The 25715-nt window shown below is 32.9% G+C and overlaps 1 protein-coding gene across 9 annotated transcripts in view; it reads right to left on the bottom strand.

Annotated features, from left to right (window-relative positions):
- Positions 1 to 239: 239 nt before the first annotated feature.
- Positions 240 to 25715, bottom strand: part of Wdr62 (WD repeat domain 62) — a 44583-nt gene continuing 19107 nt past the window's right edge. For 6 of the 9 annotated variants that reach the window (XM_070653692.1, XM_070653693.1, XM_070653688.1 and 3 more), the window contains 15 exons: positions 20520 to 20611; positions 15736 to 15859; positions 15542 to 15658; positions 14482 to 14945; positions 12811 to 14380; positions 12323 to 12723; positions 11926 to 12224; positions 11622 to 11749; positions 11059 to 11115; positions 8453 to 8549; positions 1650 to 1748; positions 1278 to 1423; positions 749 to 1142; positions 504 to 690; positions 240 to 434 (listed from right to left, as the gene is read on the bottom strand). In XM_070653692.1, coding sequence (XP_070509793.1) covers positions 263 to 434; positions 504 to 690; positions 749 to 1142; positions 1278 to 1423; positions 1650 to 1748; positions 8453 to 8549; positions 11059 to 11115; positions 11622 to 11749; positions 11926 to 12224; positions 12323 to 12723; positions 12811 to 14380; positions 14482 to 14945; positions 15542 to 15658; positions 15736 to 15859; positions 20520 to 20611 — 4347 coding nt within the window. In that variant the 3' untranslated portion in view covers positions 240 to 262. The remainder of the gene's footprint in view (positions 435 to 503; positions 691 to 748; positions 1143 to 1277; positions 1424 to 1649; positions 1749 to 8452; positions 8550 to 11058; positions 11116 to 11621; positions 11750 to 11925; positions 12225 to 12322; positions 12724 to 12810; positions 14381 to 14481; positions 14946 to 15541; positions 15659 to 15735; positions 15860 to 20519; positions 20612 to 25715) is intronic. The other 3 variants (XM_070653695.1, XM_070653694.1, XM_070653696.1) reach the window with 3 other exon arrangements.

Below are 25715 nucleotides of genomic sequence, written 5' to 3'. Positions count from 1 at the left end.
TAATTTAAAACCCATTTGAACTAAGTAATTGGACAGAGAGTTTAACATATTTGTTGTTGTTTTCCTGATTTTGTCATTTTTTTTAAAACAAAATTTTAAGTATTTCTGCACACGAATCCACTTCTTGTCTTGTTCATTCATTCCTATCCATGCATTATTATATATTCACTTTTGTTGCTTCCCTAATTTGGAATTTCTTCCATATTCCATGTTGAGAAACATTTTTATTCCAAAAAAAATTTAACTTTATGTATTCTCTTGCTTAATTACTGTTATTATTCACATGCTTCTGTATTTGAACTTTGTTCAATAAGTCGGAACATTTGTCGATCATTTGAATGTATTCGCCATTGCTTTGGATATTGTGATTATTATTCAATCGATCCTGATTCAAGTTGCCATTTGTGGAGTTTTCGGGTGAGGAATCGGCATTTCTGAAAACAAATAACGAGACAAAAATTTTAATCCCTGTCCATATTGAGGCAGACGCAAGTGTTTCTTACCTCGCTGTTATTTTCGTGAGGACACTTTGAGTCATGATGACTGCATTTTCGAGTTCTTTGAGCATTAAATTATTATTTCCAGTACTCGTTGGTTCGTCTACTGATCTTAAACGTTGATGCAGCTGCAACACAGCATTTGCAGTGTTCATTAATTGATTAATAACATTTGAACAGAATTGGGTATTAACTGGAAGTAAAAGCACATATTATTAGTCATTCCTACATATTTCATTCTTAATTCTTACTATCAGCATTTTCAATGTCACTATCCTTGCATGGCATCTCCATCATGCCAGCGGCAAGTTCCAATTTCTTTGAATTGAGCATTGTATTAATATTCGTAATTCGTCGTTGATCCTGAGTTTGAATGTTTCGTGGACGTGGTGGAACGGCAGGTTTTGTGGGACTAGTTATAATATTTGGCGGTGGTGACTCCTCAGAACTGGACTCATCCTGTCCGGTCGTTGTGAGATTAACGCTACTATATGAATTTTGCATTCCTTTTCGTCGACTTATTATGCCAGCTGCACTTCTTGGATTTATATATTTAATGTTGCCATTCACTTTGTTGTTTGATGAGATTGTTGGCCTTAAAACTCCTCCGCGTGATGCTATTGGCTCTGATTGATCTGAATCGCTCTGAAATTGAAGGAAATTTAAACGGTTTTTTAATATTTAAAATACTGAGATGATGGAATTTTGAGAAATTCAAATTTCAAATGACAGTTGAAATTCAAATTTCAAATGACGGTTAAAAAGAAAAATTTAACTTACAGCCTGATTGAGCATTCCAACAGACGCACTTCTCATTCCCATCCCAGACGTTGCTGATTTTCCAACAGACGATGCACTCCGTTTTGGTAAATTTCGGCTAGCGTTTCGATCTTTTGTTTTTGGACTTGTCGCTGTGCTTTTAAATCCTTTAATTTAAATGTAAAAGATATGTTAATTAAATTCATAAGCCATAATGTATAGTCATAAAACACAGATGAAACAAACATTCAATAACAAAACGATAACATGCGTTTAAAAAAGGCAAAGTGTGAAATTTGCATCATCACTCAAAAAGGAGATCCATAAACAGAATCAGCATGTAGGCGGTGTAAAAAATTTGCAAAAAAACAAAACAAAACAAAAATTTGTTACCTTTTCCCATGCTTAAATCACTAAGTGAGCAAGCCCTTCTAATTGACGATTCATTTTCATCTCCGCAATCGTCATTGTCAGGCACAAAGCTTTTATTGCCTGCATAAATTTATTATACAAAATTTATAATATTTTTTTGTACATTCAAAACACGTGAAGATGGTGTAAGTAACACAAAAAACGGAAGGAAACATGAAAATAAAAAAAAAAAAATAAAATAAATAAAAAAATTTTAAAGATTTTTGGACATAAAAAAATAAGATTTAATTGCGTGCTTAAAAGCTATTGTGAAAAAGCGAAAGCATTTCTACGATTAATGGATAATTGTAAAAATATATAGGCATGCATTTGCATTATGGATATAATTTCATGCATAATAAATTTTTTTAGCCACACAAAAAGTAGTAAATTGTTATTTTTGTTAGTGTTGTGTTCATGCATTAAAGTTTACTGATTTAAATCTGCATTGTCTCGCTAGAAAATAAAATTAATGACAGTAAAATTTGTCCATGCTTTGACTTCCTGGTCTTATTTGGCGTGGAAGTTTGAGAGGAGTTGTTCGTTAGTGATGTTTACTTTTGAGGATGTAATATAGACGGTTAGGATGTAATAAAGACGATTAGGTCCAGGACTAGATCAATAAGGAGGGATGTCTTGACTCGTCTCAGCTCTTAAGCTTGAGGTCCTTAATGAAAACATATTCGCAGTAAATTTCCAGAAATGCATTTAAATTGCCCTAAATGGTAATTCCTGTAATTTACTCTATTTAAGCAGTTCAGTAAGCATCGACAGAAACCGTACACGGTATACGGTTCATGGAATTTCCAAATAATTTTGCGCTCATAGTTTGGACAGCACTGCATCACAAGGATATTCGTAGAAGGTGTAATAAACATAGCATTGACATCCGAACTAAAGGTTCCCGATGCCGAGATCGAGACGGAAACTCCCCAAAAGTCTTAAGAATTTGTCGAGATCGAGACTTCGGGAAACCTTAATCCGAACGACACGCTGAGACCAAAGTTGCAAAAGCGCCTGTGATAGACAATTAGACAATAGACAAACGTACAATTTCTTGATAATTTGTATGGTTTTGTAATTGAATTTGTACGGTTTTTGTCTGTCAAAGGTGCCTGTTTTGCAATTCTGGTTGAGATTAATTTCATTTCCTATTTCAAAAATGGACCAAAAACAGTCGTCAAAGTACGTCCATGTCTCTGTCGTCTACACGGCGATGTATCAAGCACACGGATTTCATTATGCTGCTTGGAATAAACCTTAGTATGTCTTTAAAACAATGTCCACAAATTGGTCCAAAAGAGCAGAATTTCGTTATTTCCGACTGACCCATCTGATACTGAATTGACCATCATCTCCCCTCATAAACCCTCAACATCATAAACGAACAATCCTCACATTTGCAAAATTATAAAAGTCTTTAAACGATAATAAATAAAACTATAAAAGACACAAAAAACATTGCTGTTTGGTGAGAAAAATCACACCTTCGCCATCACCGGCAGTGAATTCAAAATCATCATCAAAATCATACAATTTCATGTTTCTGGATGATTGATCGTAGTAATCAGCACTGGATTTTGTTGGTTCATCAATATCATCAAATTCAAATGTTTGAAATTTCGCACCTTCAAGGACATCAGGAAGGCTGTAATTTCTCTTCATGCCACTATGCATGACACCACTATCACACCAATTGATACTTTCATGTCCAGACTTTGCAAGCATATCGAAATTTTTTGATAAAAATTTAACAAATCCACGCTCTTTTGTATTTCCATCAAATAATGGCTTAACACGATTTTCACGTCTTATTCGCTCTTGTTCCAATTTCCTTTCCTCAAGTTCAACGAGCTTATTGATTATGTCAATTTTTTTCTCAATGTCACGAAACTTTCCCAAATCAGCTGTCGTTATGAAACGGGTATCGACGAGCTGTGAAAGTCCACTTGTTGATGGCTCTATATCATCGTTATCATACTTTTTTGACATTTCTGACGGTTCCAATGAGTCAACGGAGTTCTCTAAATCATATTTCTTCTTACGTGACTCTAATGAGTCCAGGCTGTCCATGTTGTCATCCTCATTGATTCCTTTTTCAGCAATATAGACTTCAAATGACTTCTCCTCGCCATTTCCAGCATATAGCTTCATCATTTTATTTAGATAATCTTTATTGACAAAGTCTCGTGCCTCATAAGCACCAAAGCATGGTTTTGAGGACGGTGTTACTTTGGTGCTAAGTGATGATGTCGTTTGTGAGCATGTTAATGTGTTAAATTTTTCCTTCGTTTTCGTTTTACCACGACCTTTCATACTTGATGCACGTCGATGCGCAAGCGGTGGTTTATGTGCTACATAGTCCATTTCTAAATTAAAATCACTCTTTTGTAATTTTACCTTTTGTTCTTGCTGGTCGCGACGATCTTTTTCGAAACGTTGAAGATTTTGTTCGAATTTCTTGGAATTTTTAATGATTTTTCGTTGTCCATTGCCCATGTCGATTTCAAAGCTACATGATTTCTTCATAACAATCACGGAACCCACTGAACTGACAGCTGCATCCGAGAAAACATCCGATCGTATAATTGGCTTCGGATGTTGTTCTCCACTAAATTTCTCGTGCATTGGATTGACTCTTTGATTTGTAAAGTCTTTACATAAGCTTTTATTTAAGTTTGTGTTATACTGTGCAACTTTGGATGTTAATGACGGTATGAATTCATCATCAAATATATCTAAAGAGTCATCCGTAAATTGAGGTACACTAAATGATGTATTAAGTGCACGCGGATGTTGATGGTAGTAATGTGTAGGCGATTTTGATGCTGACGAGCTACTTAACACCTTAAAGCTGCGTCCATCTAAATTATCGAATCCATAATTAGAAATGTCACATTTCACTTCATCTTGATAGCGATGCTGATTCTGCATGTAATAGTCAAAATATGTTGAATTTGGACTTGAACCATAAGACTTTGAGTCAATATGTCCGATATTCTTCTGTCCTAATTTACCCTTTTCAAAGAGAATCTCAAGTGGAGCACTTTTGCATTCAGATTCGTCCGATAAAATACTTTCCATGCTGTTACAGAAGCTAATTGCTTCACCTGGTGCGCCACCGCTATAATCATCTGACAAAATACTTTCCTGACTTTTACGATTCGGATAATGACCGAGAAAGAAGCTTGCGCTTGAGTGACGCTGTGTTTCAAGGAACTTCTGCTCATTATGTTGCTTATCGCTCTCATCATTTAGAATATCCGATAATGAGACCTTCCGATTTACGTCAATGCGAGCATAATAATCCTCATATATGAAATATTCAGAGACTGAACGTTTTGGTGGTGTTGCTTCATACTTTTTATGATGCTTCTTACACGTACCTTTCTTTTTCTTTAAGTACATTGCCTTCTCTTTCTCGTCACAGATGTCCAAGTCGAGACTACAATCTTCCAACGAATCTGAACTAAAATTTCCATCTTCCTCCTCAGATAGGAAGCCATGCTCGTGTTTCTCTTTTTTTGCCGTACATTTACTGTCTAAATTATCATCTTTATTGTCATCATTATTGCCAATTTCCTTTGGTACTTGATGATTCTTCAAAATCGATGTCCGCTCTTTCTCTTTCCCAGCTGTACTCGATTTAGGCTCAAAATCATCTAAATCGCCATATTTTTGTGTAATTTCAGCAATCATACGCTCGGTATCTGATTGTATCATGTCAAGAATTGTTTGTGCATCATCACTGTACAGTGTGTGACGCTTTTTAGCAATACTAGCAGAACGGGCAGGTGAACCACCCGATTTATACGATTCATTAAATTTAATCTGATTTGCTCGATCAGACACAACCGCCCAATCGAGCTCCTCATGTACTGGCGATACGGGACATGATTTATAATTCTTTAATATACCTGGATGTTTTTTAAGCTTATCAGGTGGTGGAATTATGGGTGGAATATCAATCTGTACTGTCAGATTTGTTGGACGATGTTGTGGTGATGCATTGGCTGATGATGATTGACCATAATAATAATGTCCCAAATGACTTGGATATGGTGGATAGTTGTTCTGTATTTGATGAATTAAATGACAATTTTGTGCGATTTTAGCTTTAGGTGCAGCACAATTTAAGAAATTATGATTATAGTGCTGTTGATGATAATTGTATGATGGTGATTGAGTTTGGCATGTCATTGTTGTTGTTATTGGCACAATATTACAGCTATTATTGTTATTATTATTATTAGTTATGTTAGTTTCTCCTTTAATTATGTTTGTTTCAATATTAGTTTAATTTCGGGTATTTTTTTTGAGGTACAATAATGGAGGTACACAGTTAGGTGAGATTTAATAGATACAATACAATAAGCAGCATTAAAAATAGAAAAAGAGAAAAAAAGAACAGAAGATTTTTCTTTGGTTAAATTGTTCATTGTTATAAACGATTTTTGTTGGAATCAATAATAAGATTTTTTAGTAAATTATGAGAGGCTGAATAATTATATAAGAAACAATAATGGAAGTGAATGAAAATGACTTTTTCTTTGTGTACAATTAAATCCTTTCTAAAATTTACTTTGTTTCTATTGATACTTCTTATTGCTTTTTTTTGCTGATTCTTCTGTGAATGAAAATATCATCTTTACGTGCTAATTAGCAGCTCAAATTTTTATTAATTTAGCGATTTTTTTTTCAGATGTGAATTTCGATTCGTAGCATTTTTGCATTATGGCACTAAATTGTTGAGCAAATATGAAGGTTGAGAATACGTACGTGATAAGTTATTTTAAGAACTGACACATTGAATTATCAAAGTCATCAAAGTGTCCTCAAAGTTTGATAATTGACCAAAAAGGTTAGAAACAACCCGAACAGTGGTAAGACGGCAAGGTTACCATGAAGGCACCGTGACAGTGAATTTGGACACTTTTAACTGCGGAAATTACCTTCGGTTCCTCTCTTAGATCTTGAGCGAAGTCAATTCTACATGAGGACTTTGATATCTGGATTTTAGGGTATCAAGATGCAGTTCGAATATTAAAGATAAGTTGCTAGTCGCAAAAAAGTTTCTTTATTTACCCAGGCAAAGAAAATACTTAATAATACAGTTTGTTCTAAACTGTAGGTCTTCAGTCTTGGGCGAACTATAAGGTAAGTCGAAAAATGCAGGTCTGAGCATCTTAAATGCAGGAAATGCAAGCCTGTAATTCTTGACCGAATCTTACTTAATAAGCTGTTTTGAAGACTGTGTCTTGCTCTTTTAGAGAAAGTATCCCTGGGATTCTATCCCACAATTCTAAGTCACATCCTCAAATTTACCCAAACCAGAGATAAATGAGGTCTTATAAGAAATATGAAGCTAAAGATGCCCTCAATATATGGAAATGACAGAGATATCATCTAGAATACCATCAATAAGATGACAAAACTAGACAAAGAAACTCTCGAGCAAATCAAGACTAACTTGTTGTAAATACAAGATTTAATCACAATTAATTATGCCCATTTATGTACAGGATCAAGACTTGTTAACGAATGAACTGTTTATAGGAAGTATTTCATTATACAATGTAATAAGTAGCAATAAATTAAAATAATGTCTTGAGAAGTTCAACATAAACATTGTAGCAAAAAGCAAAAAAAGCTTTATTTACGTATTCACATGTGATTCAATACCCGTTAAAAGCCTTGATGATGTAATTTATACCTTAATGTATTTTACCTACATGTAAATGCCATTATCACTAAATTTTCGAGCTGTTTCAATGACACATAAATTTCAATCATGAAGAATCAGCTGACACAAAAATTAACGTCTACCTACACAAGTGAACTTGAGTGGATGTAAATAGGGGTGAATGTAATAATAATTTTGTGCAGAATCACCTCATTAAATACCTTTCATAATACATCAACGAAATATTTTCCAGAGCTCGAAGACAACTTAATTTGAGTCGAATTGGCTCGAGTTCAACTTGATTTGAGTCGAGTCGGCTTGAAGTCAACTTGATTGAGTCTAGTCAGCTTCAAGTCAACTTGATTTGAGTCTAGTCGAGTCGGCTCCAAGTCAACCTGATTTTAGTCGAATCTGTTCGAAGTCAACTTGATTTGAGTCGAGTCGGCACTAAGTTAACTTGATTTGAGTCTAGTCAAGTCCAAGTCAACTTGATTTGGGTCAAATCGACTTAAAATCAACTTGATTTGAGTCAAATCGACTTGAAATCAACTTGATTTGAGTCTAGTCAAGTCGACTTCAAGTGAATCGACTTCGAGCTCTGATTTTTTCTATTTTTATCCTATCCTAATGATTATCGTGTGAATGACTTAAACCTTCTGTCTTATAATACAATAATCTTAATGAATGATGTCATTAATTAATGATAAAGTGTTAAAATGAATTATATGAACAGAAGTAAAAAATTAGCCCTAACAGGCAAAGAAATCGCATTTAGGTACCGTAGTTTGTAGGGGCGTAGCCAGAAAATCCGAAAATTCGACGGAACCGACCGTTTTTTTAAAACAGCAAACAAAAAATTTAAAAATAAAAAAAAACGTTACAAAATAAACGGTTTTCCAATGTACCCTGGCTACGTCCCTGGTAGTAGGCTTTCTGTACCATGAAAGCATACTCTTTGCCTGTTAGGATAAATTTGTGGAACACAAAAATGTAAAAAAGTTAAAAATAATGAAAAATTAAAATTAAAAAGTTCAAAAAACTCAAAAAGCGCAAAAATATTCAAATTTAGGGAAGCATCAAAAAAATTAAAAAGTTAACTTACCACCAGCTCCACGTAACAGACGCGTTCGAGCATCAATGTTCGCATGACTTAGATCTGAGATACTCTGACTAGCACGTAAACTCGATTTGTAACCAACCTAAAGCATATTTTTTTTTTTAAGTGGATTGAAAGAAAATGGAAAGAAAAAAAAATTAATTGAAGCTTTTTTGGAATGTGGCGTAAAATATTTGATAATTATGATAGTTAATGTTGGTATTTCTAATGATTTTTTGTACATGAAAGACTGCAAAAAAAACGTTTTTAAACTTCAACATTTTTTGCAATTTTTCCTTTTTTTACGGAAGTAAGCATAACATTTTTGTTTACATAAATTCTGTTTTATGTTTATGTTCATATTATTTGCATATTTTTGATGTGTTAGAAATTATAAGGTTGAGATACTTTTTATACATTTTGTTGATTAGTGATCTAAAGAAATAATTTTGTTTGTTGTCGATTAATTTCCAGATTTGCCATTTCTAATAAACTTTTTGTGGTTTGTTTGATAAAAATTAAAAAAAAAAGTCAATTTACAGCGCAACACCTATAAAAATAATTTAATGTTTCAAAGTTGATTTACAATCAGTGGTTTAAGGTTAATTGGAAAAATGTTAAACGAAGATTATCAATCTTATGAGTATTGACATGTTTTGGATACAAGATGTGATGAATTTTATCTGAATGATAAGCCAATATTGACTGAGGCTTATTGCAAGTTTTATGTACATATTGGTACATATTTACTGAACTTTGGTAGAAGAACTAGATTAATTGGTTTTTAAGGGCTCGGTACTTGAGAAAAGCTTCTCTCTCATGGAAAGAAGCTGTCGATCGAGATATTATTACATTTGGAATCGAAAATTGGCAAACGGTAGGCAGCAATAGAGCTGGTTTTAGGCGAAATCAGAGGGAGATCATGGATCAAAAGTAAGAAAGTTACAACTATTTTAGGTCTCAAATACTCAACTGAAATTTGTAAAAAATTATCAATTTTTTGTTGAGTGTCTTAATCTTGGTATTGTAAAGAGTAAGTCTAGATTTCTTTTTTACGAATTTTATCTTAGTCTTAGACCCGTGACAAAAAATTTTCAAAGTCTCAAGACCGATCCCGATCCCGAAAATTTATCGGGACCGGGATTTCGAGAAAGCATAAGCATCATGTTCACAATTTTTTACAAAGCTAGATTTCGGATAATTTCAGGCTCTCGCCTCAATCCTCTATAACATATTTTACTCAAGTTTTATTAACTATTGAATGCAACTATAAAACTTTAATAGTAGCATAACCAAACTTGTCCCTTAACTATTTTGCATCCTACACCTTTAAACTTGGAAACATACTTGAAAATTTCGTCAACTACAAATGCCTACGCTACCCATTTTTATGTAATTAACAGTTACTGAACAGCATTAGCCACAAGACCTTCATGTAGAAATTAATCTCAAATGATGTATCTTTAGTAAAAGTAATAGCTACAGGTCAAATTGATTGCTGTCCTAGAGATTAAACGACTTTTTTCAAATTGCACATTTACTTATTCAAATTCGAATAAAAACATTTGTTAAATGAAGCTTGAAAAAGGTTTGTTAGCAAAAATAATCTTTGTAAATATTCATGAAAGTAGCCTACAGCATGTAATCGAGAAGCTGAGAACATTCAATATTCGAAGTATATAAATTATTTTTAGTCAAATGCCTCGAAGTAATTCCAAAAACAGTATCAATTTCATGATTTTTTTATTTCGATTAACATTAATTCCCGAGCGACATAAATGAAGAAGGGTCGGCCATGGAGCATTTAAGGGTACCTCTCTTACTAGCATCAAATGGAAGGCGGCTCTTTTTGGCAGGCAAATGGGTTCAAAGCCAAACGGACACCAAATGGGAGCCCTACGGACACCAAATGGGAGCCAATAGGGCACCAAATGGGAGCCATTCGGACACCAAATGGAAGCCAAACGGACACTAAATAGGAGCCAAACAGACACCAAATGGGAACCAAATGATAGTTGCCTCCAAATGTTCGGACGTCCAAATGGGAGCCAAAAAATGTAACGACGCCAAATCCAAGCCAATCGGGCACAAAATTGGAGCCGCCTCCGTTTGACGTTCGTATCGGTGCTAAAAATAGGTAACTTCCTTTCGGTATCAATAAAGGAAGCTCAGCGGAACCTTCAAAGCTCCATGGCGAAGCCTTCTTCATCTATGTCACTCGGAATTCCCAATCAACCTCATCTCTTTTTAAAAAATGATAAATGATTAATGTCAATAATATGAGAACAGATAATAGGCGAGATATATAATGATGTGATTAGTGAGGAAGTAAAAAAGTAAAATAAATGAAGCGAAAATTGCCAAAAATAAAATTAAATTTCACTCTTTCCCCGCTCGTCAGTGTTATTATTTAGTTGAATCTACGACAATAGTATAATAAAAAAAAACTATAACAATTGACAATTTGTTGGTTTTAATTATGCAGCAAGTAGGAAATTATAAAATACGAAGGTGAAAGATATAAATATATAAAAAAAAAACTTTTTTTTTAAAACGGGAACAAAGAACGCTGAGAAATAAGAGAGCACCATCAACGACCATCAAATCCTCACCTTATTTTTTTGACTTTTATTTGTATTTCTAACATCACGACTATGGTTTGTTACTTCCTAAAAAATGAATTTCGATGGATAAATGGTAAAATATGATCACTGTGTGTAGATTATTTGGGTATTTTTTTGGTATTTTTGTCTTTCCGATAAATCAAATAGATTCTTTAAAGTTCATTAATAATCAATAAAAAATAATAGGAAATAAACATATGTCAATCCAGAAGATAGTAAATAGATATATCATGTCGTGGGCTGAATAATAAAGATGATAAAATATGAAAAGACCTCAACTAAATGAAACAATTTCGTCATCATTGATGAATTTTTGGATGTCTTATGTGTAACTAAAATAATATTTACATAACAAAAACAACACACATAGTCAGTCGCAGAATCAATCGCAAAAGGACTTGAGAACATCCGATATGTCTGTCGAATGTGCAGCAAAGATTTTTTTATGTGTTTGCATTTATCAAATTTCATTTAAAAGAAATAATATTAAAAATCCATCATTTTGCGATTGACTTAAGCAACGACCATGAATGACATTCATCTCAACTTACATTCTCTAATTTTTGTTTGGCCTCATTGATCACTTTAAGCAACTCCTCTTTCTTACTGTTTGTATATGATTTGGATAAGCTTGTTGTCTTATTATCGATATTGTGCATCGCACTAATACTTTTTCGGCCTAGATTAATGTGGAAGAAAGAGAGAATAGAGGAAAACATAATTAGTGGGTATTGTGGGAAAAAGTTGTGTCGAAATGCTGGATTATTTTTGGTAATAAAAGCATTTTTATGATTCAAATATTTGTTTTAAAACCGAAAGTAGGCTTCATTCATAAGTCACGTCTTTGATACTCACTCTTCTCTTTATCCTTGGAATGATCCGATAACGATCCAGGACCGTCTAAAGCAACTTGCAGGAATGTCGATGGATGTGGAATTGATTCAGAACTACCACCAAGTGTCGAAGCAAGACTTCGTTCAGCATTATCGCCACTTGGCGTTGATGCATCGTCTTCATCATCAGACGTATTTGTGCCTGTGTTAGATGCTGTAACGGCTATTATTTGACTTACACTTAAGCCTTGCTTCTCTAACTTTGAACGTCTTATTGATTTACGTAATTCATCTTCTTTCATCTCGTTGACTTTGAAATCACTGTTTATTGTGTGTAAAGTAGGAATTAATGTCAATTAAATTATAAAAATAATAAGCAACATATAATTTATATGTCAATTAATTGAATTATAACTCACGTTGGTGTATTGGAATGTGGAGTTGGATAATAGATCATTCCATGATCAGAGCTTGTTCTCTCACCATCAGATATGTCCTCGACATCACCATCATGTTCTGTATTTGATTCCGAATTTAGACTATGCATTTTATTGTGTTCCAGAACAACTTTTGGTGCCATAAATGGATTCTCACGACGATTTTCCATTCCACTATCAATTGAGCTGTCTTCACTGAGATAATTACTATAGACATCCTTTGAGCCACCACTATTATAGCCTGATGTCGGTGTATTGTTACTTAACATAATATTTGTCGTTGTCTGATTTGGTGTATCAACAATATTTCTTAAATCTAATGTTTCGGCATCGAATTGTCCTCGCTGTGCCCATTTACCGCGTGGTTTCTGATTTATTTGTGGCTGTTCATGTGCCAATGACAATAAATATAATTGAAAATTGAGTGCATCAAAAGATATAAAAAAATACTGTAAATATGAATTATTTACCTGATTTTGATTTGGACTTGATCCCATTATTATAGGAGTACTTTCATCAGGTTTTCGTTTGGCCCACATTGGTAGTTGTCCAACTTCTGATAATTTATATGTTGGAGATGTTTCATCGTTGAGAAAATGAGCTGGCGGTGATCCAAACTTTTCTGAATAATTTTGTTGATCTATTGGACTATCACTGAATGGATTTGTTGTCAGTTGCCTTGGAATAGATGGTTGTTGGCCGGATCTCATTGCTTGTTGACTCAATCGTGCCTGCATCGTAACAATCATATCATGCGGTACTTGCCAAATGAATATGCATCCATCACCGCTTGCAGATATGAGATGTTTACAATCATTTGTGAACTTAAGTCCCGTTACTAATTCACTATGTCCATACATTTTTGCCATACATTCACCAGAGTAGTAATCATATACACTCAATGTCTTATCGGTACACGATGTTGCAATATAAATTCCACTCAGATCTAAACTTAATTTTATTAATGTTCCCTCATCCGAATGTGAACCCTTGAAGGTCTTTGTATGTTTGGCATTTTGTGTTCCATAAACACGAATATTTCGATCTTGGCATGCTGTCAAAATATGCTTTGCCGTACTATCAACTTCCATATCATAAAGCGTATTCTTTGCTGAACAATTATTTCCCCTTGTAAATTGATTATTTTGATAATTTCTAAAGATAATCGACTTGTCAGCTCCACATGATATCATTTGAAACTGTAAACCTGAACCAATAAATTTAACTGATGTTATACTACTTGAATGATCATCAAGTGTCTGTAAAATTCGATATCCATTTTCAACATCGAACACATGAATTAATCTGTCACGACTTGCACTTGCAAGTAATTTACGATCAATTTTATCATTCGTATATTCTAAGCACAATACCTCCGAGTCGTGTGCTTCAATTGACGTTATGAGTTTTAATGTGTTGAGATTATAAATTCGAATATTTCCACTACGATCACCAGTTGCTAATTGTCCATAATCAGCACTTACTTTAATACATCGCACACCATTTCGACCATCGTAGCTTGATGACTTTTCGTTGCTCTGTGTGGGATTGTCCATGTCCTTTATAAAGTTCATATCGTCATCAATATAAATGACTTTGAGTAACTCTTTGCTGTAGATATTTTTACGATAAATTTCATTTGCTTCACATTGCTCAAGTCCCCATACACGAATTGTATCGTCAGATGAGCACGTAAGAAAGCTATCGGGTGGTAATTTACATTGAACATTTCCATTTTTAAGGAAATTAGATGGCACAGTTTCAACGCCCCATATACACGCTGAATGATAGAGGAAGGAATGACTTTTACCGACACGTCGAATATCCCGTAAATCCCATATATATAAACTATGATCGTTGTAAACGCAACTAACTTTTGATCGGGTTTCATCAAAAACAATTGCAATGGTATCGGGATATTTTGAATTTTGGGGTGCGGACATCATATGACTAATTTGAACGCCTTGCGCTACATCAACGCCTAAATAATGTGTTCGTGGCAGTGTGGTTACATACTCTAGCGTTTCCGTATTAAATACTCTAAATTGAGTGAATAAAGACATAGAATTAAAAGATAGTTATGTAGTTGCAAGACAATTGACCATTAAAATTGAGTTATATCTGTAATAATTTATAATTACCTAATGATTGCATCAGCACAGCCCACAAAAATAAGTTTAGCAGACGCCACCATACAATTAGCTGATGTCGTTCTACACATGACCCATTTGTCTAATAAACGTCGTGAATTAAATTCCACTAAATGACCATTTCTTGTGATTGCATATGTGCTATCAATCATATCACCTTTACCGCATGCGACTGCACAAAAATCATTATTACGCAATTCACCCAATATGGCACTACGACCCATCAATGGAATTGGCTCTTTATATTTTCGTCCACCTTCTAAATACCAATATTTAACATGGCGATTTCCAACTGTTACAAAATAATTTCCATCTTCACTAAATGATACAGCAACGACTTTGGCACTAACTTTATTTGATGCAATCTTAAGATTACTCTTCCAATCAAATACATTCACAATATTGTCATGCTGTGAACCAACTGATACTAGATACTTGCCGGTTGGTGAGAATGCCTATTGTGAAGAGAAAAGAAGGAACAAGAAATGGAATGAAATATAAAATTGTTGACTCAAGCAGATTGACCTGATTTTATATTATTATTACTATTCATAATAACTTAATTTAATAAAAATGTACAGCGAGACTTTATTCATAATTTTGATTTATTATGGAAAATTAGCTCTAGGTGAGATTAAGGAAAAAGCTTATTTCGAGTACGAGAAAGCAATTGAAATGTCACAAATGCAATGTAATTTAAATTCACACGCTTTTGCTATTTACATGATTGTCAGTTTCAATTAAAATTTCTTTAAAAAATCAATTTAATCGGTCACTTTCAAGTGTCGAATCGATTAAAACGCGTACGTGCTCTAAATTAAAGTTTGGTGATCTTTTGGCTTTATCAAATGAATTAATGCGGTTAATTTGATATATGCTAGAGATGTAAGTCTTATTTAATTTAGACAATTGATCATTCAACAGCACTTAAAAGTTCCGGACACAAATTAAATTAGCACAATCTCACTTTTCCACATGATCTTAATTCCAAAAATAAATCTCAATGTCATACGGAATAAAAAGAACAGAAATAAGAAACAATTTATCATACCACACAATTGACGGCGTATTTATGACCGCTAAATTCTGCAATAACGGTTCCACCAACATTACTTTCATTTCCTGGCGAAAGTTCCAATTCCCAAACTTTTATTGTAGGATTAATGCCCTGTGGATTAACAAGAATAATGAAAGGGAATTGAGTAAAATGCAATCAATCTTATCAGTAAGTGTTATTGTACTTACACATTCACCCGTTGCAAGATATCGTCCACATTGTGAATATGAAACAGCTGTTATGGCCTTTCGTGATGTATTTAACAGATACGTTTGACTTAATTTCTTTGAATTGAATAAAACAACAGCGCATCTAAACGGAAGAAAGAATAAAAAATTTAAGCAATTAGTCACAAAAAAAGATGAACTTTTAATTTCAGTTTGAACCGTTTTAAAGAAGTTGAGCAAGCATTTCATAAATAATATAAATGTTGTCATGCATAGTCTGTGTGTAGGAAGATAAGAGCAATGTCAATGCCTGCCTGTGATTTTTCTGTTTTGCCTCCTTTTTGTCTTCATTGGAATAATCACAAAAAAGAAGAAAAGTCTGTAACAGCGAAAATAGCAAGAGCAACTTAAAATCTCAATAACATTGTTGTAATTCTCAAGATGGTGTTAGCTATTACTCATAACATCCATGAAAATTTTTCAATTTATAATCGTCACATATTGAAATCATTCCTATTTTGTATGAAATTGATTTTTTTCTGCAAAACAGTTGTAAACATAATGGATTAAATAATAAGCAGCGATTTATATGCTTTATCAGGTGGAGGAAGCGCTGTTTATATGCAGATTTATTAAAATGTTTTAACAAGAATTCTATGATGTTGACATAAGCTCTAGAATATGAAAGTCATGTCTGAATTTTATGAATATTAAAAATTGACTGAAGATGGACAGACCAGACTTTACATATTTCAGGTCAGATATTTCTGGTATGGACTAGATACCCGAACAGTACATATTCGTCAGGGGCAACGCTATGTCGTCATATGAACGGTTAGATCCGATGTTGTCTTGACGACACCGTAATTTCAGAAGGCAAGTGAACACTTAGGCGCCGTAAGTACTCATGGAATGATGTTGTCAATAGAGATAGTAATGCAAGTCGCATCGGTAATTGGCATGTGGTTGCCAGCGATAGATCCAGCTTCGGACGCAAACCTAGAGAGGACATGAATCACAATTGAACTGTATGGCCAGCGAAGTAAAGTAAGTTCGTTCGTTCGTTGCTGGCCGATCAAGTCTGATTCATGACCTCCCTCTGTCGGCTCGTTAAGTTGGCTATCGCTGGCTACCGCTTTCCAAGTAAAGTAAGTAAGACACCGTAATTTCAACTTATTTTTACGGTTCGCCGCATTGTGTCGCTCGGGAACTACAATAGAATAGCCAAGAAGAATGCAAATGACCTGGAGTATGGAGAAATATGCAAAATGATTTGAGATATATAGAATAGCTTCCATAGCCAACTAAAGCTTCATAATTGATCAGACATGGCACGGTCTAGCTCATTTTTAATACATTTAAATAAGCTAGACATCTGCTGCATTCTAAAAAGTATCCATATAGACTACAAACTCCACTCAAAAACCACAAAACCACCTAATTCAGTCAGTCATTCAACCAGCAGGTCAACCACCTAGCACAATTGAAGACATAATCGCATTTCTTTTGCAAAAATTACAAGCTAAAAAATTACTTTTAGTCATACATTGTTGTGTTGTGATCTTATTCAAGGTGTTTCCACATGTTTTTTTTCTACTTTCCTGTTCCACACACGATGTTAATGAAAATGACGTTTACATTGTCGCTTCATTCTTTTGTACGCACAAAATTTTATGCTAATTTTCTAGTAAATATTTTCGTTTGATTTCCTATTGATTATGGTAAAATTTTTGTACAAGAATCCATTTATGGATATGATCATTCATAAATAATATTCTAATTATCATGATGTCATGTTTGGGTTTGCGTCTCATCTGGCCGATAACTCTATTTTAAGAAATGATCTTGATTTATACAGAATGTTCTAATTGAGATCATAAACGATGATTAATTACGCGACGTTCAGTCTCTTACTTACAATTTTTCCACTTTTCCTGTCTATTCTCTTTTATGGCTTTTCCTTCTCTTTTATGAACTCATTAAAGGCATGAAATTACAATATTTTCTTTATACTTTTTTACTTTATCATGCTGTTAGCTACAAATCAATAATTATGACCTTGAAGCCATCTCTATTTTCTCTGCTTCATGCTACTTTATTCATTAGCATTCATGATAGACTTTCGATGGTTTTGATGTAGGGAAAATTCGATTAAATTGTTATAGTAATAAATGAAAGTGCTGATTAGAGTTTTATGTATTTTTGTGGATGTATATATCTTAGTAGATTTAACAAAAAATATGATTAAGGTTTTATGTGTGTAGAGAAATTGAGTTTATCGTGAAAAAATGAAGATTAGGTGTTTGAAGATCTTGTTTCAGCTCATGTTTGAATAAATTGAAGCTTAATTGATTGAAAATTTAATCTAGTTTGTTTCTAGGGCAACATACCCTCGAATTGAAATCAAAGTAATATATTATAAAGTGTAAATAAAACTAAGCCAGTAATGCATTAGATATTGGTGATTTGAAGAAGGACGCTAACCGTAGAGAAAGCTTCAGACGCCAACTTAGAGAGTATATGGATCACTGTTGATTTGTACGACCAGGAAAGTAAATCAGTAAATAAAACTAAACTGTTACTAGAATAGCGTGCCCTACGTTGCCTTAGAAACCAGCTCCAGCTGCTTAATTTGGTCATTTCATAGAATTTTCAGTCTCTTTACTCAAAAATATTCCAAATGCGTTCAATTGTTTATTCAATTTTTGTTTAAGTCTATTATCTAGATTCTTATCTCTTGACTGTACTCAAGGTAACATAAAATTAGAAGTATTTAAGAAAAGTGTCGCGAAAAACGGCCTTGCTTTTAAGATATTAATAAACTTGAAGGTCGTAGATTTTAAGATAGCACTAGGCTCTTTAATCCGAAGAGCATATGACGTAGATTGACCGAAAATCTGACCTCATTCGATGAAATCCGGCTTTAGACCAGGATCAAGTTGTCCTGGGGTCGAATTTTTGGCCAGTTTTATGCTTTGTGCCTTCCGAATCCGTCTTCTTACGACTACTCGATGATCAATTTACAGTAGTATCATCCAAACGTTTATGTGTCACAGGATGGTGTTACACTATTGTGTCGTGACACATAGTTTGTATAGCACTGATATACAGACTCAATAAGCCAATATTTGTGACTTGTAAGTCAATAAATCTTCCCTAACTACATAAAACCGACAAACCACATTTCAAATCCCCCAAAATTTCATCGCATAATCGAAAAGCTAAGGTCTGAGTCACTAAATCATAAAAATAAATTATTCACTAAATTTTTTTTCGATTACAATAAGAAGATTTAGAAAGTAAAAGAAAATTTGGTATGTACAAAAATCGAGAGAGAGAAAAAGATGAAATTTCAATTTAATTGATTTGTTACAATTAAGAGAGATTTATAGGCAGGTAGATTGATGGAGATTGTATGTTCAGTGAAGAGAAAAAACGTGTTAATCATAAAAATATTGCATTGTAAATGAATCCAACACTCTAAATTTTTCATATTCATATGTCTACATCGTGGCTATATATCATCATCTTCTTGTTGGCATTGTTGCTTAAAAATCTACCAACAAATACACGAGTAACAATAAATTTAATAAAATATTAATATGAGAAGTGTGAGGTAACAAAATTAAATTTAAGTATTACGGTAGATTCGCACTTGTACTGTTTGTTTGTAATCATGAAACAGAACACTCCAAAAATGAATTTAATACCAGATTTGAGAATTATTTTTAACAGTACACAGCAGAATTCTGTTTTTATTTTTTTTGAGTATATGGAAAGGCAGTTGAATGGGTTAGAACAAGTGGCGTGTTTACGCTTTTAAATACAACCGGCAGTTCATTTGTAATTCATCCATTCATAACGATGTGAGGAATATCAATTAAATGTACAGTCAAAAAACATGCGATGATGTTGAATAATTTTGCTGACTTTTTTTCATTATTTGGTCGAGTTCAAAGTACGACAGTTGATATAAAGGCCTGTTGCACTTTTTTGGTAATCGCATTGACATTGCAAAATATTTTTTTTTGGATATCTTATCGAGTTATTTTAGATTTTTTATCATATGACGTTAAGAAAATATTGATAAGGAAGAGTTTGCTTGATGATTTAAGAGTCTATAAATAACTTTTGGTGACTAATAATCAATTTAATGACTCAATATCAACTCGAATCTACTTTCCCATACAAAATTTGGAGCTCTACACAAAACCAACATTAGAAAACAAAGTTTACAGTAAACCGGAAGAATTCTAGCCTGAAAATTCCATAAATATCCAATTACCGATAAATTATTTAGCGAGATCTCTGGAGATAAACAATTATTTGAGCTACCCACTCTAAAAAATAATAAGAATTTAAAATTAATCGCGAGTTTTAAGAAGAAAATGATTAACTACTCTGTAGAAAATTTGGCTTTTGCCTTGTACAAATATACTTTTGGTATTTTAAATTTATCTACCTCCAAATCACAGAAAATTTTATATAAATTATTCACTTTAATAATTTGGAAATTTACTACACACTAATCCGAGCTACACAATTTGAAAAACCGCATTTTTCGACGTGAAAATTTGTTAAAATCGGCAGTTATTGTGCCGTCAGGGAAACTATGCATTTTACCATCAATATTGTTAGCAGAGCTCGAAGTACAGTCGATTCAAGTGGACTTTAAGTGTATCTGTTGTTACGTAGCGATGCCCTGGCAAGCACAGTGCACTGCTCGTCTAAATCTTGCTCAAAATTCTCCTTAATTATGTTTTCAAACTAAAACCGATGAATTTTTATCCATTAATCTAACTTACCCTGCTGGATAGGCAATTACACCAGTCGTTGGTGAAGAATCTAAGCCTGCACTACTGCACACTGTAAGTCCAATTATTTTCTTGAGCTTTATCTGTAAATAGATTAATGAGAAAATAGATGAAAATCAAAATGAATAAAATTTCAAATTATTCAAGGTAAATGAAGAATAAAAAAATAGTTTTTATGTCTGTGAGATTATGCAACTTCCATAAATGCGATTTCCATTAAAAGTTAAAAGAATTAAATCTTTCTTTGTATTCAGTAGGAGAATAAACACAAGTAAAAATTTTTATAAGAATGCTTCACAGACAACAATAATAACGATGTAGAGAACCCACGGTGCTTTTTGCATAGCACTAAAAAATGAAAAAAAGAAATTCCAAAGTGAAGAGCTGGATGAAATGAAATAATAAAAAAGAATTCAATCAGTCAGGTTCATCAACCTGTTTCACTCAACTTATTTTATCGCTTTACATTGCGACCAGTGCGCATTAATTAATTAAAGTAGAATTAAATGGAATAAAAACAAGATTTCAGATTGTTCATGACGCCAAAGTATTTAATTTACATCAGATGTTCAGTCAAGACTTCCGTGATGTTGAGCAAATAGAAGCCTAGACAAATATAAATAGCATTCGGACGGATGAAGGAAGTCGAAAGAATTTTCGGAATTTAAACAAGACGACGATTTCTTTTGTGTCGCTTTCTATCAGATCGATAAATAAAAAATGTATAAAATTCATTATGAGAGTTGATTAAAAAATTATTTTTAAGCTTGCAGCATAAAATTGAAGGCAGAAACTAATTAAATTCTTAATCACTTTTTTATATGATTTTCAAAAAACTCTATTAAAAAATTATATGAAAGTCGGCATTTAATAATTTATAAAGACAGACGAATGTCTGACAAATATCTAGGTAAGTATAGTCAAGTATCAATTGACTTTTAGCCAAAAATGTATCCGGAAATTTGTTTTCACTTTCGTACTTGAATTTTTATTAGGGGATTGGGGAAGCAGAAGTCTGACTATGAAGGTGAACAAATGTCAAGTACGGACCTTCTGGTGGACCTTCCTGTTATCACTTAAGTAGTTAAAAATGCGTTAGAACAAGCCATCAATTGGACATTAATTTGCCATTAAGAAGGTCCACTAGGCACCGCTGACGACATAGCTCTGTACATCGATATGCATTTAAAACGATAAATTGAAAGTCTAGCCAGACAACCATTCCTGAAGGGTGACAGTCCCACAGTCAGGAAAGAAACGGTAAATTCAACAACCTGCATACCATCTCCAAACCCAACATGTTCAAACTAAGCAAAACAATGCAAGAACTTTATGAATATCAATAAGAATTGAATCTAGAATCTCAGCATTACCTCACGTTTCAGAAATTTGATATTCACGATGCCGAACAAAAATGTGTCCAGAAGTTATTTTGATTTTCATCAAATCGCTTAAATGTTTTTAACTGATTTGCAAATCAAAATCCATTATTTTTGCACCGCAAAACCAAAAAGGTTTTCCGCATTACCATAAATAATTGAGTACGAAATTCACATTGAGATTCTGTCAGTACACATTTCAAGGTTAAAGAAAAGAGATCTTCTCAATCTCATTTGAATGGAATTTGTCGAATCATTCTTAAAAAGAAAAGAAACTCTTACGAATGTAAAGGAAATGCTGATGACATGACAGAATGTTTTAACAATTTTATTTGTAAATTCGAGGTTAAATTCGATAAAATTAGCAGAAAATTTCCCTTTTTTTCGGGTTTTTTGATGAACAACAATAAACGATCTGTAAATTAAAATCATTTCACGTGTTACTTTTATGTTATAATAAAAAGATGTAATTTGTAATTCAACACCTATACTGTAGATTAATTTAATGTAGTTACTCATAAATTCAATAGAGAAATTTGAGAATGAAAACAATAAAAATTTTAACAATAATTCAGCACTTGCCATTGATCTTATTTCATTAATTAACAGAAATTGCACAATCAGCATATAATGTGATTACAGGTCATTTAAAAGATCAAGTAAAGGACAATGTTAATTATTCAAATATTTCAAATACCTCAATTTACCTCCCAGCATTTAATGAATTTTGATAGATTTTATTTTAAAGTTCACACTGAGATTTCCTTTTATGGCTACAACTTCAATTAATCAAACAGCGATTTCAGCCAGAAAATTGCCACACATAACATGACTTTTCATACATAAATAATATTCACAACATAGTCAAATCGATTTAATTTTAATTTATATCAACATTTAACAAACTAATTGATCTCCGCATACAGTTCACCTTTCTATCTCCTTTAAAAAATATTATTGCAAATTTTTTTGTGTACTCGACGCAATGTCTTTTAATGACTCCAATTTACCCACAGTATTTTTTTTGCAGTACAAATTATACGCAGTGTTTCTGTGTCAGGTGAATTATAATTCCATTTATTTATATTGTTATACTACAGTTGCTGCAAGCAGCATTTTTCAAACAATCCACCGACAAGGTCGGATTGTGCTTTTGCGGCATGAACATAAAAAAATATATCGAAGATGCTAAATAATATTCAATAATGTTGCGTTGGTGTTTGCTAAATTAAATGGATATAAAATGTGCTGAAAGGTGCAGCTTTAAGATTTTTCCTTAATCCAATCTAGATCAGCAATTACAATCAATGAATATTGTTGAAGCGTCCGTGAATGAATTGATTTTTTTATGCATTCTATTCACAAATTCCAAACATTATTGCCAACTTTTTTTGGTCGTAGCATTCTCATAACTTACATTGACGCTTTATTTACTCGATCGACGGATGATTAAGATTTATGTGTAGGTGGACATTCACAAAACAAAGTAGATAAATGCAAATTGAATCGTAAATTTTATACGTAGAAAAAAAATCAAAAATAAATAAATAAATAACTAGCTAGGTTAAGTGGACAGGCATACACTACTGTGATGCAATAATATCCATATTGATTTGGGGAGACGACAAACAAGCAAAGTCAAATGACAGCATCAACTTTATTTTTATATTTTTCTGTGTGTTGATTCCGTTCAAATAAAAAATTCACTATTTTATTAATACAAAAATTCCTAAGATTTTTATCGTAGAAGGAAATTGTCATTTTGGGATGTCAACAAATAGCAATGTCAATAAAATATGAAATTTTATTTCAGACATAACACTTAATATAGAAATATTAATGTACTTTATTGTCATTTTTGGTGCAGTTTTTAGTTTTATTATAGATTAATAGTCACAAATGTGTTATACGAGGTGTATAATCTGATGCCATAACAATACTTAACGGTCAAGGACAAATGTGTCATTTACTTTTTGCACACAAAATTACCATAAATAATGCTCACTTATACAATTTACACACTTTGAAGTGATTCTTGCTAATGGACGAGAATGGAAAAAATGCTTAAAAAACATGAAAGATCACGAACAAATATTGATTTTGATGTCATTTTTTCTATGAGATAATACAAATTTGTTCCTGCCTGAACGTCTCAAAAATATGAGTTATGATAATATTTGAACAAAGACTTGCGAAATTATTCAGCTTAAAATGAAGGCTGCGATGACACACGACTAAGAAAAATAAAGATACTTAAAATGGGTCTTAAATGCTTGAGGATTAGAAAATAAATTGCTGTATTTTAAGTCCCTAACAAAGCAATATTGCTGTAAAAACAGTCAAGGGAGTGGTGAAAGATTCTCAATTAGACTGCATGTTAAGGTCATAAATAAATTAAATAATTTTATGCCTTTCCTATTCCAACTCCAAAGCATTAAGATCAATAAAAAGCTATCGCAAAACTGTCTTTACAAGATTTCGTAATTTTGCATTTCATTCACGATCGGACAAATAAATTAGCTTAAAAAAGCAATCATAAATGTTGATGGGTTTGTGAAATTCATCAAAACTAGACAAAAGCTATTCGAATTGAAAGAAAGCACTCAAATGTTTCCATTAATTTACTAAAATGAAACCCATGAATTTGAAATATCAAGTAAGGCTGGAATTGCTAATTTCATCTTTAGTATCCATTAACCTCTTATTGTCCACTCAACAAAACATGCAACAAATAACAAGTTGTTTTCAAAATGAAACTCCAAAAAAACACTTCATAATTAGGAATAAAAAGTTTGTAGCTTATTAGCATCTTACAAGCATAACCGCCGTCATAACTAATAGAAATAGTAAAAAAGCCTAGCTATCTTTATGATAAACTCCATGCAGTTATTTATGTAGGACAGTTGAGTGTCAAACACATCATTTAACCGCAATCAACTCAAAAGCATAATGCATTATAACGTTCAGCCATTAGATGGATGGAAGTGAAGAGAAAAAAGCATGTGAGAGACCTCCATTCAGTCGACCATAAATCATAAAACTACAGAGCAAATTGGCATCATAAAAAAATGTAAAAAGAAATGGAGTGAAATGAAAGAGAGAGGAAGATTCCAACACGCGCTATATGAAACTATCGTTCTAAATATGTCTTGTAAAGACATTTTCATGCTCATTTTTATCTCTTTTTTCGTTTCCCTTTCCATTTACATATTTTTTTCTCTATTTCAACTAATGTGTGCCTTTTATTTTTCTTATGTTTACGTGTTTATATGTAAAATTCTCACATTGTGGGACATGGCTGTACAAAACTGTTCAGGAATGGAAGCTGAATTGTAAATTTGTGAATGAAAATGTCCAATTAAATTAATTTCGCTTTAGGGTGTGACAATTTATGGATCTTTGTATGTAAAATTTTTTAGCTTTTATAACCTTTTTGAAGAAGCATTTGTTGATCCAGATGGCTGTGAGGTAGTCATAAGTTCTGAACTTGTTTTGCATAATTTGCATTCAACAGTCGACAATATGGATATAACAAAACAAACTTAGAAGGATGTAATATTGTTTAAAATTGTTCAAGTTTGAGTCAAATTTTAGAGCTGTGTCTTATTCAGGACAGCATGTGAAATATTCATGATAGATTCAAAGAATTGTCTCCTGCCAAGTTAAATATTCATTTAATTAATTTGCTCTTATGTCATCGAGACTTTCAAAAAAAATTCATAAAGTTCAGCCTTTCAAAATTTCCTCTTACTTTCATCTCCCCCACGAGCTTCCACTCCTGACACCGCCCGTCTAATGCAACACAATA

This window comes from Chironomus tepperi, unplaced genomic scaffold (genome assembly GCF_022539635.2).
Source record: "Chironomus tepperi strain 1889 unplaced genomic scaffold, CSIRO-AGI_Ctep_v1 contig_73, whole genome shotgun sequence".
NCBI classification, from domain to species: domain Eukaryota; kingdom Metazoa; phylum Arthropoda; class Insecta; order Diptera; family Chironomidae; genus Chironomus; species Chironomus tepperi.
This window is presented reverse-complemented; position numbering and strand designations above follow the sequence as displayed.